Source organism: Squalius cephalus (assembly GCF_949319135.1).
Source record: "Squalius cephalus genome assembly, chromosome: 19".
Taxonomy (NCBI): domain Eukaryota; kingdom Metazoa; phylum Chordata; class Actinopteri; order Cypriniformes; family Leuciscidae; genus Squalius; species Squalius cephalus.
Window position 1 is genome coordinate 16780857 of NC_137140.1, and position 16664 is coordinate 16797520.

Genomic DNA, 16664 nt, shown 5'->3' on the forward strand with positions numbered 1-16664 from the left:
CAACTGTTTTCAACACAGATACTAAGATATGTTTCTTGAGCCAGCAAATCAGCATGTTAGAATGATTTCTGAAGGATCAAGAGACTGCAGAAAATTTAGTTTTGCCATTGCAGAAATAAATAACATTTTAAAACATTACTACAATTTAAATAAACATTTTATATTTTAATATATTTCACAATCTTGTGGGGGTTTTTTTTGCTGTATTTTTCTTCAAACAATTGAATCCTTAGTCAGCATAAGAGACTCATTTCAAAAACATTGAATCTTACCGACCCTAAACTTTTGAACAGTATTGCATGTTTCTAAACATGGGTAGGTTCTGTGAAAATTACACAAAAGATATTTGAGAAAATACCAGATCACATCTTCTGACCAACGAATATCCATGACTCTGCAGTTGATAATGATTACTGAATTTTAGTAAAAAAATAAAAATAAAAAAAAAGAATTAAAAAAACCAATGAAACATTTTAGAACTAAATGAGTAAGTGTACTAGAAAAGGGATCTAAGTCCTTGGGACCCAACTGCATTTGTTCACATTTTCTTAATTTTTCAGCCTTCTGAATCTCATGGTCATACTAATTTCGTTTTCAAGCAAAGATTTTTTTTCTCCCTCTTTTTTTTTTTTTTCCTAAAAATAAATCCACTTTTTCAAGATTTTTTTCATGTTTAAATATCTGTAAATTAAAAAAATGTAAGAACAAAAAAATAGAGTATCTGTAAAATATTCATAAAAAAAAAAAAAAAAAAAATATCATTAAGCATACTGTTCCAGGCCTGTAAATAAAAGGTTTTTTTTTTTTTTTTTTTTTTTGGTTTCAGGGTTTTAAATAGAATTTTAAAAATGCAAGTACATTTTACATTTGGTTGCTTGTTGACATTTTTTTTAAAAATGTAGCGCCTCCTTTTTCAACATTATATTATTATTGGTTTGTCCACATAAAGGGGTGTCAATGGAATTCTCTGAAATGCATATGATTTTTTATAATCTAAAGACTAATCTAAAGAAAATATAACGGCAACATAAAGAAATAAAATTAGAACTAAAACGTGAAATAATTTAATCGACAATATATTTGGGCAAAACACCATTAATGGCTTTCCACTGTTTACAACATACTGTCTTGTCATGCATTAACACACTGAAGCATATGCGCCATTAAATATGAATCTGAAACGCTGCATGTTTGCTCTGTTTCTGAATGAAAGGCGCTTTCAAACATTCAACAATTATGGTAAAATAACAAAACACCCGAAACTAACCGAGATTTGATTGTGACGTCATGGCAAAAACTTGTTTTTACATAACATGAAAAGCATTGCAAGCTATTCTTTAAGTCAATTTAATCGTACAAACGACTAACATACATTACTGTAGATTGACCAAATATGTGGGTCCGCACGAAAGATTTTAATACAATTTTCTGTCAGAAAAACATTACCTTCAGATGGCATAGGCTGAGAGGGTTTTAGCTACCATAGAGATGCTGTTTACACCAAGACAGTGAAACGATTTGACTTGTAAAACGGAAATGAAACATCGATTCAGCTCGACTGAGACAGATTGAGTCCTGGCCCTTTACTTTTGGGGGTTTTGAGTAATAACTCGTTCTCGGCTCTCAGTCTCTCCACCTCAATCTCGAGCTCCCGCACGCGCTGGGCGCCAGTGCCGTCAGCAGGGGACTCGGGATTTCTCCGGACGTGGCGAAGCCAGTTGTTCTCCTCCTCTAACCGCGACATGCACTTCTCCAGCTCCAGGTATTCCCTAACCAGTTCTTGTTTGGACATATTTTGGAGAGTCTCGACGTGGTACCTCTCATAGGTCTCAGAGAAGTCTCTCTGCAAAAACTCCCCGCCTGCGTGCCCGGGTCTGCCCATTCCGTCGCTCCCTTCGCCGCCGCCGCCGCCGGCCCCTTCCTCCTCGTCTTCCTCTTCGGCCTCGAAATTCTCATCCTCACTGGCCGTGTCATCGGAGCGGATAGCCCCGGTTTTTCGGCCGACAAGCTCCGTGTTGAGGTCAGGTTCTTCTCGGTCGTGTTCCTCCATCAGGAACTGGGTGGTGTTGTATGGGGCGACGGGGAGACCTTTGGCGAACATTTCGGCACGCACCCGCGACGCCCGCGCAGTCTCGCGTTCATCCAGCTCTTTCTTTTCCTCCCAGGTTAATTTGAAGTAAGGCTTCCAGCGGCGCTTTTTTTTGGAGGGTCGCCGTCTGTGTTTCTTCTTGCCCTGGCGGCCATCTGACAGCCCCTCTGTGTTTAGACTCGTGCAATCGGAGTCTCTCTTATTACTTGTTTTGTCCACAGGAAACCCGTCGTCACTTGCTGCGTCGCCAGTCTTGGGCTCCGGATCGCTCCTATCCCGGCCGCGGCACATAGGATGTACATCTCCAGACACCAGACCCGGACAGATCTCCAGTTGATTTCTTTGCACTTGTTTCGAGGGGACGACACTTGTCAAACCATCTCTCTGTCGCCCTCTGCTGTCATCCTCCGGTACAGTTTCTTCTTTAATAAGCTCCATAACTGTACACTCCCACCTGAAGGAGATACAAGTTTGTGATCAGTGAGATGAGGGAAACCCTCCTTTGTTAAACTGAGATATGGAATTGAAATCAACTTCATAAATACTGCCATTGAAAACAACCCACCAAAACACTGGGGACAAAGGGGAAATGTTTACTCAAAAAGTGAACGATTTTTAACATACATAATAAACAGCATTAACAAACTCGCATAAGTAAAATTTGAGGTACCTTACCGTTCAACTCAAATCTCGTATTTGAGTTATTATGCTACCTAAGACTGTTAATGTTAACTCTTTTCGTTCCCTCTGCCTCTACTATTGACTTGGTTTCTCGACGGGTATGAGAACATTTCCCTCCAATGCAAACTCCAATTCGCTTCTGCTACGGGGAACTGTGGGGCTTGTGAATTTATTACCTCCCCCACGTAAAGGCGCATGCGGCCAATCCTCCAGTTTTTTTCCTGCTTTGTGGGACTTGAAGTCCCGCTAGGCATTGACACATACATTATCTCTGACCCAAAAAATGCATTACCCACAATTCAACAACTGTTTTCGGTCCTGAGCAGGTTACGCCCACTCGCAATTTTCATTGGATAAAAAGTTTTTTGTGCACTCGCTGAACCATGGAAGCATTCTGATTGGTGGAATTTGTTGTCAATCAAAAAGAAAGCTGTCCCGGCCACTCTAGTGGACTCTACCAAGCGTGTCCGAAGCGGGTAGAAACATACGCCTCATTCTACGACACATTCAACTTTCACCGATTTACAAAGACATAATACTACAGAGTGTGTTGATGCCATTTTGTATGTATAAAGCACACAATGATAGTGTATTCCATCGCGTTTGTTTATTTTACATCTCTACCTTGACAATTAAACCCACACCCTGCGCCCTTGTGAGGATTGATCACCCCTCACGCATAAAGTAGTTCTTTTAACAGCAGTATCTTACAATTCAATGTGAAGAGTAACGATTGTGTTCACGGTGATGACGAACTTGCAATTTATAACGACTAAAGTTATTTTTCCCTTGTTCAAGTGAAATGTCACATCACAACACAAAATATAAAACGTCGTGGCGTTGTTACGTGTATTGATCTCTAACGATGAAGCGATTGTTTAGCAATATGTTCGCTAACCAGCTAGCTGGGTAGCTGCTAATGGAGTCTAGATTAACATGAATAAGTTAGCACAAGCAAACTGGTAAAAAAAAATAAGTCCTCTCTACTTAGTTCGACCATACATTTCATATATAGACACTTAAATATTTAGAAGTCCCTGTCTCTGCCAGACATAATAACAGTTGGATTTAGCTACAAGCTAGCTGGCAAAGCTTACTAGTATATTGAAGAGCAGATTAGATGTACACTTTCACGATATTGCCTAAGAAGTAATTTTAAAAGACACCAATGCATTGTCTCTTAACATATGGAAATGCGTAGGTTTAAGAAATTAAACCCCATTGTTGGCTCCCTCGCTCACAAATTAATTTGTGCTAGGGAAGTTAGCAAGCTGTCTGGCTTGTGTTTAAAAAAACAACAAACCAAAACAGAACAGTTTGATATCATTTTTACGTTTTTTTAAAAAAAAAAACGTTTCAGTCAAAAGAGAGTAAAAGCACAACTCCAAACACATTAGTAGTGCTAAGAAATGGTCGTATTTCACACAGAAGGCATTTGTTTTAAGAACGCAAACCACAGAACGAATGGAAGAATCCCGATATTTGCTATAATTGCACGGAGACAATGGGGCTGTAAGTGAATTTGACCTAGATGACGGCATCTAACATAAAACGATGTTAGTTCCTAAAGAACTTAATTTAGTTTGAATCTACTCACCTATATATTACTAAATGCATCTAGTGGGCTACCCATTCAAACTCAACTGAGTTGCAGCTACACAAAAGATAACAACCCAGCAAATATAGGTTCTGTCGAAATCTAACGTTTAATTGAAATGAAAAATGGACGATCATTATATTATACACAATGCAACTGTTTTTTTTTTTTTTTTTTTTTTTTTGCATTTATTTGTATCCTCTCATTGTAAAACAAATAAAAATCTGGTTTAAGATATTGTATTGCTGGTCCTTTTATCATCAGAGTGACAGCTTCTGAATCTGTGCATGTTATGTTCCCCACGCAAAGGCCACTGTCTGCATTCTGCAAGTATGATCAGCAGGTCTGTACTCCTTTGTGGTGCAGAAGGCATTTACATTTTCAACCATCAACATAGACATACTAATTAACATGACTTATTTTCAAAATACCAGAGAACGGATATCATTATTGACAGTCTCTGCACACAGCTACATTTAACCAGCATTACATGGAACACATAATGAACATTTAATAACATAATCAGCTCCTGGACTCCAGAACTGCACTCATCTTGTTCATACAAGATTAAATGATCACATTTCAGAGATATGAGGTTAGAACATTTCCTCTACACCTGACGCTAACAAACAAGTGCTATACTTCGTTATACACCAGGTCACAATTATGATCATTCTTTAGCTTGACTGTTACTTTAATTTCTACTCAGTACAGTAAATTTATATGCACACATGAATCTTTCTCTTCTTCCGTCTCAACAAAAACATAAAGCCCTGAGTCACAAAAGGCCACACCAACAACAGCAGCAATGTGCGTCCAGAGAAGTCAAATGGCCACCATTTCTCCTGTCAGCAAAACAGAAATTAAAATATTGAAGAATTTTCTTTTCCACATGTATTTGATCAAAATACATACTGTATGATTGAGAGGCAGTGACAAGCATTAATTCCTTCTCGAGACTGATGCTCAAGTCTGTCAGAAGTTTTACCTCATCCTCTGCAGCTGTGAATTGTAAATGGGATCTCCATTGTGAATTTTGAGCCTTAAAATAAATATACAGATGCAGATAAAATAAAAACAAAGATACATGTCAAATCATGGAGTTAATTTTGATTCACTCATCCAAAAAAAAAAAAAAAAAAAAACTTGTGGTAAAACTAAAAGATTAATGCAGAAAATACTTTTCAGAACAAATTAAAAAGATGTATCATGACATTTAAAGTAGCACAACATATATGACAGCAGTTATGATGAATACTTATGGTGATCAACATTTTTTATATTTAAGCCATTTTTAAATTCTTAAAACTTTGATTTTTATATTCAAATTCATATTAACTAAATTAAATCATGCAGCATCCTGTCTCTATTCTTTGACTGCTCAATTTTGACAAATATAGCATGCACATTTTTGGTTTTTATTTTATTAAGCTATCTTACATTTGCAGTTGCAAGACCTTCAACTACCTCTAGTCGCTCCATGACACTCTGCATGGCCTCTCTGAGTTGCTGTAAGGCAAGAATGATCTGCTGCTGCACCTGGCCGTCCTGTAGCCCGTAAGGCCCACCTTTAGAATCGTCTCCGCCCCCTCGCCCTGAACCAGCCCCTGAAGAGAGCCGCTCCGGCCATCTGGCAATGCGGTGAGACATATAACCTGGAACAAAAACATATGCATACATAATGTTTTTTTGTTTAGCTTTTTATCTTTAACATGGTTTCAATATTGGGGACAACATCCAAACGTTCATCTGCACTAATTATGTGGTCAAGATAATTTGAGTGAATTCTGCTTCAGACCTGAGACCATTTTATTTCTTGAGCACCAAATCAGCATATTAGACTGATTTCTGAAGGATCATGAGACATTGAAGACTGGAGTTAAGGCTTCTGAAAATACAGCTTTGTAAACACAGGAATACATTTCATTTATATAATTTTAATTGTAAGAATATTTCACAACATTACAGCCTTGCTTGGTGCATTTAAATTTTTTTTAACAAATCTTACTGACCAAACTTTTGAACAGTAGTGCTAGTGTGGGGATCAGGGGCCTCATTTATAACTGTTACATACGCACAATACAGGCCCTGAAAGAGGCGTACGCCACTTCCGACGCATAAGTTGTGATTTATAATAACAAACTTGACAGGAAAATTTGCGCACCTGCACGCAAACTCTGACCCATGCGTACGAACGTTTTGGAGATGGAGCAGTTTGGTGACACCGATGGTGAGCTGGAGTTAAATGTCTTTTTGGTCACTTTTAGACAGAAAATCTAAAGAAAATTAAACATATACAGAAAGATAATACAAATATAATTTCACTCACCAAGCCTAACACTTGAAGCAAATATCCATCCCTTCTTAAATGTCCGCGCCAGCGAGCACGTTGGGCCGTTTAGTGAAACTGACGCAAATAACAGTTTAAATAAATAAAATAATGATTTAAACTATGTTTTACTTCTGATATAAACATTTAGATTAAATATGCCATTCAAATTAATGGAGTTAAACACTTAAACATGAAATCATTACTGAGAAGTTACAACATTTTTTATATTCAATCAATAATAGAAATATTTGTTGTGGATGCGATGTTTTTTAACACTTTCCTGTGTTTTAATGTTTTAACCACAGAGATAATTGCTTATCATGATAATACCAGATTGTCTGAGAAAATAGTTTCGTGCAAATAATGCCCAAGGCCTATCTGTTTCCATTAAAAATATAAATCAATTAAAAATACAATTCGGCCAGTGGAAAAGATTGACAAAAACTTGCTCTGAAATGTATTTTACACTATTTGATTTATGTATTCAAAAACTAGGCAAGGATAGGCAACTACATGATTTTTATTAATGTAATGTGTCTTGTACCGTTAAACGTTATCACATGGATGAATAATCATATGCAAATGATATGCAGATGAGGATCTGCATAGTAAAACTAGGCGTTGTAAGCTCCATATATGCTATTTAGGGTGGAGACGCATGTGCGCACAATCTTCCGCTGACTGGGATTTATAAAGTGAATTCTGCGCAGGTTCTGGCGTACGAACGGTTTTATAAGTCTGAATATTTTTTGCCTTTCGGGCGCACGTACACTTTTAGTAAGGATCCTACGCAGTTTTATAAATGAGACCCCAGGTGTTTGGATATTTTAAACACAATTTCCCAAATTTACCTGAAATATTGTTATATGGGGTCACTTATAATAGTGACCTGAGGAACCCAGAGACGACTGGGGTTGTGGTTTATAATGTTTAATTAAAAATCCAGATTAATCTCACCAGAAGGACCCCTCCTGTCCTGCTGCATTTCTTGTCTTTCTGTGGTCCTCCTCCTCATGGGAGGACCATGCCTATTTTCTGCCCCCTCACCACCATGTCCAACACCCATCTGAGAGAGAGGGCTGTAATGATGCTCCTGGATTTTAGAGGTTTCAGTCTGTGCATGCCCATTCTGGAAACTGGAATTACCACCTGGCATTGCAGCAAGCTGTAATGGCATAAAAAGTGTACAATACGTAGGACATATATCATCACATACATTTTAATTCAATTTAATCAAATTTCAGACCCTTATAGTGTCCAGCTGTTCCAATGAGTCACAGAAGACTTCACTCTCTGAGTCACTAGTTGGCCCCTGACCCTCAGACAGAAGTGGCTCTACACACATATACAGCGATGAAAGAGAAGAAATTAAGCACACACAATCTTAGCATAATTTATTACATATGCAACTGTCAATGTTTGAAAAGCAACTGTGGTCAGACATGTCTGGATAGTGATCAAGACTGGTGCATTTCAGCCATAGTAGGCTCCAATATCATATAATATAATATAAAGTAAAAAAGTAAAATTGCAAGTATTTGTTTGTACAAGCCTTTTGTTTGTGAAAAAGATTGTTTTGGTGGACTCCAAAATTTTCTGGATAGATATCCAACATTTATAGATAACCAATCCACTACCTGTGTCCTCCAGTTGAAGAGCAGGCTCTTGAGTTGCCCTCTCCACATCATGTTCAGCCAAACCAACAATTGTTTCTTTGGTATTTACATCTTTTGAAATGAACACCAAAATCATAGGTTTATCACACAGAACTCATAGTATTTTACAATAATAATAATAATAATAATAATAATAATAATTCACACCTGATCTGAGAGATAAAACTGCCTCTGGAGGTCTAGGCATATCATGAATGACATGATAGAGAGGTTCAAAATAGTGGAGAAAGGATGCAGTCTTCTCATTGATTTGCATGTTGTCTATTACCTGTTAGTGATATATATAACTAAATAACTAAATAAATAAATATATATATATATACAGTACCAGTCAAAAGTTTGGAAACATTACTATTTTTAATGTTTTTGAAAGAAGTATCTTATGCTCATCAAGCCTGCAGTTAAAAAACAAAAAACAAAAAAAACAACAGTAATATTATGAAATATTATTACAATTTAAAATAATGGTTCTCTTTTTTAATATACTTTAAAATGTAATTTATTTTTGTGATGCAAAGCTGAATTTTCATCAGCAAGTACTCCAGTCTTTGGTGTCTTATGATCCTTCAGAAATCATTCTAATATGATGATTTATGATCAATGTTGGAAACAGTTGTGCTGCTTAATATTTTTTTTATAACCTGAGATACTTTTTTCAGGATTATTTGATGAATACAAAGTTAAAAAGAACTGTATTTATTTAGAATAGAAATCTTTTGTAACAATATACACTACCGTTCAAAAGTTTGGGAACAACAACTATTTTTTTTTTTAAAGAAATTAGTACTTTAATTCAACAAGGATGCGTTAAATTGATAAAAGGTGATGGTAACGATTTATATTGTTAGAAATGTTTTTATTTTGAATAAATGCTGTTTTTATGAATAAATGCTGTTAACGTTTTACTCATCAATGAATCCTGAAAAAAGTATTCCAAAAAAATATATTAAACAGCACAACTGTTTCCATCATTGATAATAACTGAGTATCAAATCATCATATTAGAATGATTTCTGAAGGATCATAAGACACCAAAGACTGGAGTACTTGCTGATGAAAATTCAGCTTTGCATCACAAAAATAAATTACATTTTAAAGTATATTAAAAAAGAGAACCATTATTTTAAATTGTAATAATATTTCATAATATTACTGGGTTTTTTTTGTTTTTTTAACTGCAGGCTTGATGAGCATAAGAGACTTCTTTCAAAAACATTAAAAATAGTAATGTTTCCAAACTTTTGACTGGTACTATATATATATATATATATATATATATAATTTAAATGGAAACAAATTATTTGCTTGGCCGCTCTGAACACAAATTTGCATGTAATCTACAGCGACATGATTTAGAGAACATTTTCCAATACTTTCTTTTCCCTGAAGTTGCTTTATGGATTTATGAGGTTTCAATGAAGCTCTCACACCTCTTGTGCAACTTTCTTCATTTCATCCACATATGCAGCCATGGCAGTCTCTCGACTCATGTCTCCCAGCTGATTCCAAGCATCCCTGACACAAGACCAGGAAAACATTGTGTTAAAGTTTTTAAACAGTCCTTTAAACAGCTCTCATCACATGTACTTTAATTAGGCACATTATGGAACTTGATGTTCAAAATTGGTTAAAACTTTACCATTTGTAACGGCCTATAGGGTCCCAGAATCCAGGGCGTGGCGCTGTACATGGGCCACTGACTGCCTGTTTGTACAGGCCATAAAACCGCAGCATCACTTCATAAGAGGGTCTGTAGGAACCTGTACAAGTGCAATTTAAATTCACCATAGGTGTCACGTGCTGCTACAAATAATGTGAATCAGTGTGATGTGGTGGACTCATATTTATAACTTACAGAAATGTTTGCAATTACAAGCAGTGCAAGTTTTACATCTTCTACAATAAGATGATGTCATGTTGAATGACATAATCACTGTTATGTACAATAATGTCATTTTTGTCAAAAGCTACCATTTTTGGGCAGGGCTTGAATGACGTCGATAGCCGTCTGAAAGCGTCTTTGACAGTCCTCAGTCTCTGACATTGCAATATCATACGGTCTCTATCTTTCACACACTCCTGCTGTCGCATGTGCATTAACTGGACAACCTGTAAATTATATTGGTGACAAATGTGTCATTCTGCCATTCTAAACAATGATCAGATATCAAGTTTCGGAAGAAATTGTGCTCTCGGATTACATGGACGACACTTTAAAAAAGGTTATGAAATTAACAGCCCCTAATTTAATTAATATAATTATTTTTAGTCGTCCCGATTACTTAGATTTTCTGCCCTCTCTGATTTCAGGTTATTAGCCAGGAGGTCAAGCAGAGTTAGCTAGGTTCTACTCACCTGCCCTGTACTGCTGCTGCCATAACACCCGAACACTATAACTGTAATACAAACAATATTAACGACCGGTCACGTTGGAAACAGAGTTTATAAAAGCGGTGCACGCTTTCCATGTACAATCAGTTTGAGTACTGTATGCTTCTGTTCTTTAATAAATGGATCGTTCAACTTTTGGAATTTCGACCAGGAGTTCACTTCCTGGTTCTGTCACGTAATGGAGTATTCAGGGTGATGATTGGTCTCTGTAACAAAACGAGAGCCAATAGAGAGCCTAAGTCCCTCCCCTTCCGGTCGACCACCATGGGACCTTATTTCGGAAAAATATTGTATGGGAGTCAATGGCGAGAGACAACAAATATTTTGATCTCGTTTGAATTGTGCCCTGATTTACACATATGATGTTTGTCAATTTAAAAGATACATTTTAAAGTCAAGAAAGTCGCAGCTTGATGTAAAACTGCTGAGGTATAGACCAACGCTACTTTTGCGTCATCGAAGGGCAACGCCCCTTTTTGGGGGAAAACAAACGGATTCCCCTGTGAACAGAACTCGCTCTAGATCTGCAAAGTTTGAAGTTTCTTGATAGCAAAAACATACACACAAAAACATGGCACAAACATACACACACTCTTTGCCGACCGAGGACCGCGAGCGGTATTTAAAGAAGCTACTGGATACGGGGTTAAAGATGTGTCCCTTTGAAATGGTCGAAAACTGGATTAATGACCCCACGCAGTGGCCAAATGTGGACTACTCAGACGTCTACCACTATCTCGTGGAATCACCAAGTAAGTAGCCTATTTTTCTGTCATTAACACACTCACAGTATGACAAACTAGACGATGAGGCCATGTCAAGAGGAGTCGGTGGTTTACTTGGATCATATTTCACTTGATTTAAGCTATTGACATAGTTAGCTGCTAGCAGATAAGTTACGTGATTAGCTCTCACTATGCTTGGCTGTTAACTGATTTTACTGTTGAAATAGTGGCAGGCTAGGACTAAAGTGGACTTAGCTGGTTTCTGCTTGTGTCTAGAAAGTGCTAAGACTTTGAAAGTTGTAAAAAGGTTTACCTAGTACGGTAAAATATATATGGGACCAATGTATGTTATGTATGTATAGGGCTGTCAAATTGGATTTTGTGACATTACGCTAGCTAGACTATCTAGCCTAGAAGGCTTGATCTACTGCCGTTCGTGTTGTTACATATAACGTTAGCCCAGAGCAGTGGTCGTCGAAAAGTCATATAGGCCTAGTGCTAATCTTGATAGAGCAGACACCACTATAGTCAGAAATGATAAACAATGTAGGCTATGTAACTGTTTGTGTCTGACAGGCCTGTACACATCGGAAACAATGAAAAACAAAAGGTCCCTGGAGGCCCATAAGTTTTTCGTCAGTGGTTGGGTCCAGGCTGTTTTACACATAAAAACAGACAAGTGCTTTGTTTTCAAAAGCAGTGTTAAACCTTCTTGGAGGGTGACTAACAAGCCCCACAACACCTGGGTAGCTGTGGAAAATAGTGGCAAAGTTAGAGCAGCTCACTGCGACTGCATGGCAGGGTAAGAGATCCATACCCTACAAAGCAAAAAGGCAGTAACTACGCAGAGTGCAGAACTGAGAAAAATTACTTTAAAGTTATCCTGTCATCCAGCTTAAGTAGTTGTAGGTAGATTATTGGACATGTGGCTGTTTTGTTACTTTATATTAGCTTATTCTTTGTATATATCAATCCTCATATTTAATTTGATATTTTACCCCTATTTTGCAGTTACTGTATTCTTGCTTTGTATTACTTACCAAAAACGTGGCACCATACCAAGGAAAAAGGCAGTAACTACAGATTCTCCTAAAACTATTACCATTTTCTCCAAAACGACACACATTTGAGATAAGATGTTTTGTCACATAACAAAGGATGCCTTGAATGTCATGAAAATGATAATTCATTTTTGACCAAAAATACAGTTACTGCCTTTTTGTTTTGTAGGGTAGGAAAAAAAAAGTGGTTGACTTGTGCTCATGTTTTCGTGGAATTGACACTGTCTTTTTTGTTTTTTACTCAAGACTAGGGGAAAGCTGTTCCCATGTGGGTGCAGTTCTGTATAAATTGGAAGCTTCAGTCCGCCTGGGCATCACCACCACTGTAAGTACCAGTATAGCCTGTCAATGGAACGCTGTTTCTACAAAAAAGGTTGAGCCATCAGAAATCCGCTCAATAGATTTTGGAGGCAGTGGCAGGAGAGTCATAGGCAAGGTCAAAAGACCCATCCCCAAAGCCTCAGCAAGCCAACAGGCACAATTTTTACAAATGCTAGACGAGACAGGTGAATGTCCTGTGGTGCTGAGTACTTTCAGTAAATATGCAGGCTCCACACCACACCACTCCTCGTGGTTTGAAACACTAACCTTTACCAAGGAAGAGGCAGACAGAGTGGAGGCAGAGACTGTAATGCAGGCAGCCTGTAAGGCCTGGCGCAGGCACCGAGTAGGAAGAATCACCAGCTCATTTGCTCACACTGTTCTTCACACTAACCAAGAGAAACCCTCAAACACTGTAATCAGAACAATCATGTCAGAGGCTAAAAACATAAATAGTCCTTACCTTAAGTGGGGAAGAGACAATGAAAAACATGCCCTAGAGACCTACAAATATGCACTGGGCATTGGCCCAGCCACTGACCAATTATCTACCAACATATTGACAACTGAAGATGTATGCAAAGTGCATGAAGGATTAAGAGTGGACAGATCAGGCTTTAGAATCAGCCATGAAAGACCATACTTTGGTGTATCATGTGACGCCTATGTGTCATGTGATTGTTGCGGCAAGGGAGTGGTGGAGGCAAAGTGTCCGTATAAGTGGGCAGGTCAGCAGTCAGTTAGCTGGACAGATGATGAGAAAGGGCACCTTTCCACATTGTTTTCTTTGAAGCCCAACCATGCTTACTACACTCAGGTACAGTTTACTCTGCAAAGGCAAAGCTATACACAAAGAAATCAGTAGCTGTCAACAGAATTGTGACATTCTTTAACAAATACTGTAGGCACATTTTAATAATACTTCCTTTCCCTCTTCCTCCTTGCAAAAGGTTCAGCTGCAAATGTTTGTGTGTGCAGCACAGTATGCAGACTTTGTTACTTGGACCCCACAGCAGACCACCATCTTTAGAATCTTAAAAGATGATGAATTCATTCACGGAATGGTGGACGTGATCAGCAGATTTTGGGCAAAACACATCCACCCACGATTGATGACAACAGTGCTACAAAGTGAGGTGAGAAAAATAATAATCTTTTTTAAATAATCTATAAAAAAATAGAGACACTATTGAACATATTTTAGTATTTATTGAATAATACTTTGTGACATGTTTACAAGTGCTGCACAATCTCTGTACGAATAATAGTATTTGTTCTTGAAATAAAAATATATATATACAAAAGAAGTGTGATAAACCAATTTTACCCTCACAAGGGTTTGAAAACCAGACATAACAAAAATGTACAAATAACAATAAATACTACTTTAAAGGGATTGTTCACTCAAAAATGAAAATTCTGTCATCGTTTACCCACCCTAAAGTTGTTCCAAACTTGTATGAGTTTCTTTGTTCTGCTGAACACAAAGGAAGATATTTGGAAGAATGTTTGTAACCAAACAGATCTTGGTTCCCATTGACTTCCATAGTAGGAAAAAATGTATACTATGGTAGTCAATGGGGACCGAGATCTGTTTGGTTACAAACATTCTTCCAAATATCTTCCTTTGTGTTCAGCAGAACAAAGAAACTCATACAAGTTTGGAACAACTTGAGGGTGAATAAACGATGACAGAATTTTCATTTTTGGGTGAACTATCCCTTTAAGTATATATATATATATATATATATATATATATATATAAAAACAAGTGCTGCACAAACATTTACACGTTTGTTAACTGTTGCTTGCCCTTGGTTTTTGTCCCGTGCAGACTGAACCAGAACATATTTTAGTATTTATTTAATAATACTTTGTGCCATGTTTACAAGTGCTGCACAAACATTTACAAGTTTGTCAACTGTTGCTTGCCCTTGGTTTTTGTCCCGTGCAGACTGAACCAGACAGCGAGGGAGTGGACCGTCAAGGATGTGAAAGCGACCTTTCAGCACACCAATCACCCGCTCTGTAAGGACGACAACAACAAAAAAAGGAGCGCTTTTGTAAATTGACTTTTCAAATAAAACGGCATTACAATAATAAAATAATAATTTACTTACCAATATGAATCCGGATGTTTGACTTCCTACGAGACATTTCCACCTCTCTCCCAGGTAACTGCTTCCTCCCTTTTGTGAATGATGGTGTTATCAGCTCGACACCGAGTAGGGCAAAGTCATCCTGGAGTGTAAACCCCCTGTCTGCCAATATCTAGAGATAAAAAAAAATCCACCATAATATTGCATTGTATTTACTTTGTTCTGCTTTCTCACCAGAGGGTGGTGACATGACACCCTAATCAAATGACATGCATGTGGTTAGTTGAGATACACGTAATTCCAAGTTTACCTGATCACCTGGAGAATGGTACACTGAGGACAGGAATCCTGACTGTCGAACAATATGCACATCAGAGGCCCTTCCTCCCCATCCATTTGACAAAAATGTAATGCTGCCAGATGGACTGCATGCTATTAAATATTTCACTGTTGTCCATTTCTTGTAGTTAGAGTATGATTTTGCTCTAAGAAAGGATACATAATAGCAATGACATAGCCTTTTATTTCAATATGGGATGTGAGAGTGTGTAAAGACATTTCTTGTGACACTCACCTAGCTTTAAGGTTGCTGGGGTACTCTGTCCTGATTTCAAAACAATCTATGATTGCTGTGAGTCGTGGGAACTGGGCCTTCATTTCTGGAGGTATCATTGAAAAACATTCCCTATCAGGCCAGTGAACTAAAAAGGAAATTTTCCCATACATCAGGTCAAGCCATCGGATAAAAATTTGCCTGACAGTTGTTTGAGGCATTTTCAGAACGTGACTTAAGAAAAAAAAGGATGGGTTTTGACGTAGTTTTATCAGTGTAATAAACAGCTGGTCCCGTGGTGGAAGGGAGATGGAGCCTCGTCTCTTCACGAACTGATTAAGAAATGTAAATAGGCTCAAAAACATCGTCCAGCTGAGTCCAGTCATCTGTCGGCACTTTCCATCATTTCCCTCCACAGAATAAGATGACAGGCAGTTCCTTGACTCACGCATCTCATCAGGGACATCGTCAGCATCATCATAATCGTTGTCAGCTGGGCAATGGCCTTCATCGAGAACTAATGAGAAGAAGTTGCTTTAGCCCGCACATCTAACCCCAATCCAGCTTTAGCCTGACCATCTTAATAAAATCTCAACGAGTGCATGTCATTAAACTTACTTGTAGGTAGATCTGGGCTCACAGCAGTCGTTTTTGCCACCTTGCGTTTGAGAAGGGGTGACGTCTGCTCACGTTTCCTGGCGTGTTTATACCTATTTAATTTCTGGTTTGGGTCTGCCACAGTACGGTGAGGAAATATTGTGGGCACAAAATCCGGGTGCAGGGATTCTTTAACATGGCTTCCTGGAATTGGTTCAACATTGTAAAATACCGTTTCAATACATTCAATACACAGCATGCATATGAAAACTAGGCGGTATCCTAGCTGCCTAGCCATAACTAGATGCTATCTAGCACTAACTGGCTTAGCAGCTAGTTGATATGGAAACGAAATTAAAGCCAGTAACGTTAACTAGCAAGTAAGTTACACTACTTCATGTTAGTTTTGAGGGGATGAATTAAATAATCGGCTTACCTGTTATGAAATGTTTCCCACATACATATGTGTAAGGGGACTTTGGGTCCCATAACCCTCCATCTGGTGCTTCCCTCTTTATCGCCTGAAGCCATAACATTCTTCT

General features: G+C 37.9%; 4 protein-coding genes across 7 annotated transcripts; 1 reads left to right on the forward strand and 3 right to left on the reverse strand.

The window, feature by feature from the left end:
* Positions 1-557: 557 nt before the first annotated feature.
* Positions 558-3043, reverse strand: hexim1 (HEXIM P-TEFb complex subunit 1). Of its 2 annotated transcripts, none has more exons than XM_079850668.1 (2): positions 2765-3043; positions 558-2543 (listed from the first exon to the last, which is right to left on the reverse strand). In XM_079850668.1, exon 2 carries the CDS (start codon positions 2525-2527, stop codon positions 1550-1552), a length of 978 nt encoding a protein of 325 aa, XP_079706794.1. In that variant the 5' UTR covers positions 2528-2543; positions 2765-3043; the 3' UTR covers positions 558-1549. The 2 variants fall into 2 exon arrangements, with proteins under 2 accessions (XP_079706794.1, XP_079706795.1); XM_079850669.1 differs by having other exon boundaries at positions 641-2543; positions 2760-2916.
* A 1411-nt stretch (positions 3044-4454) lies between these two features.
* acbd4 (acyl-CoA binding domain containing 4) lies at positions 4455-10943 on the reverse strand. 2 transcript variants are annotated; one of them, XM_079850673.1, is made up of 11 exons: positions 10731-10943; positions 10347-10484; positions 10015-10135; positions 9806-9890; positions 8523-8643; positions 8337-8426; positions 7946-8034; positions 7657-7864; positions 5835-6022; positions 5356-5409; positions 4455-5212 (listed from the first exon to the last, which is right to left on the reverse strand). In XM_079850673.1, exons 2-11 carry the CDS (start codon positions 10417-10419, stop codon positions 5087-5089), a joined length of 1155 nt encoding a protein of 384 aa, XP_079706799.1. In that variant the 5' UTR covers positions 10420-10484; positions 10731-10943; the 3' UTR covers positions 4455-5086. The 2 variants fall into 2 exon arrangements, with proteins under 2 accessions (XP_079706799.1, XP_079706798.1); XM_079850672.1 differs by having other exon boundaries at positions 5808-6022.
* A 76-nt stretch (positions 10944-11019) lies between these two features.
* Positions 11020-15428, forward strand: LOC307147366 (uncharacterized protein). 2 transcript variants are annotated; one of them, XM_079852070.1, is made up of 5 exons: positions 11240-11518; positions 12068-12293; positions 12799-12877; positions 13824-14009; positions 14828-15000. In XM_079852070.1, the coding sequence occupies exons 1-5, from the start codon at positions 11338-11340 to the stop codon at positions 14903-14905; spliced, it is 750 nt and encodes a 249-aa protein (XP_079708196.1). In that variant the 5' UTR covers positions 11240-11337; the 3' UTR covers positions 14906-15000. The 2 variants fall into 2 exon arrangements, 1 of the variants encoding a protein (XP_079708196.1); XR_013819289.1 differs by lacking the exon at positions 12068-12293 and having other exon boundaries at positions 11020-11518; positions 14828-15428.
* LOC307147362 (uncharacterized protein) lies at positions 15077-16664 on the reverse strand. The gene is made up of 5 exons (XM_079852065.1): positions 16559-16664; positions 16144-16326; positions 15547-16042; positions 15291-15457; positions 15077-15144 (listed from the first exon to the last, which is right to left on the reverse strand). Exons 1-5 carry the CDS (start codon positions 16656-16658, stop codon positions 15110-15112), a joined length of 981 nt encoding a protein of 326 aa, XP_079708191.1. The 5' UTR covers positions 16659-16664; the 3' UTR covers positions 15077-15109.

Excerpts from the sequence above, each read along its gene's own strand:
- hexim1 (XM_079850668.1), bottom strand. The coding sequence starts at position 2,527 with ATGGAGCTTATTAAAGAAGAAACTGTACCGGAGGATGACAGCAGAGGG.
- acbd4 (XM_079850672.1), bottom strand. The coding sequence starts at position 10,419 with ATGTCAGAGACTGAGGACTGTCAAAGACGCTTTCAGACGGCTATCGAC. Across the intron at positions 8,644-9,805 it reads TGAAGAAAGTTGCACAAGAG|GTAATAGACAACATGCAAAT; the intron begins GTGTGAGAGCTT and ends TATCACTAACAG. Across the intron at positions 8,427-8,522 it reads AGTTTTATCTCTCAGATCAG|ATGTAAATACCAAAGAAACA; the intron begins GTGTGAATTATT and ends TCATTTCAAAAG.
- LOC307147366 (XM_079852070.1), top strand. The coding sequence starts at position 11,338 with ATGGCACAAACATACACACACTCTTTGCCGACCGAGGACCGCGAGCGG. Across the intron at positions 11,519-12,067 it reads CTATCTCGTGGAATCACCAA|GCCTGTACACATCGGAAACA; the intron begins GTAAGTAGCCTA and ends TGTGTCTGACAG. Across the intron at positions 14,010-14,827 it reads CAACAGTGCTACAAAGTGAG|ACTGAACCAGACAGCGAGGG; the intron begins GTGAGAAAAATA and ends TGTCCCGTGCAG.
- LOC307147362 (XM_079852065.1), bottom strand. The coding sequence starts at position 16,658 with ATGTTATGGCTTCAGGCGATAAAGAGGGAAGCACCAGATGGAGGGTTA. Across the intron at positions 16,327-16,558 it reads TGGGAAACATTTCATAACAG|GAAGCCATGTTAAAGAATCC; the intron begins GTAAGCCGATTA and ends AACCAATTCCAG. Across the intron at positions 15,145-15,290 it reads CTCAGTGTACCATTCTCCAG|ATATTGGCAGACAGGGGGTT; the intron begins GTGATCAGGTAA and ends TTTTATCTCTAG.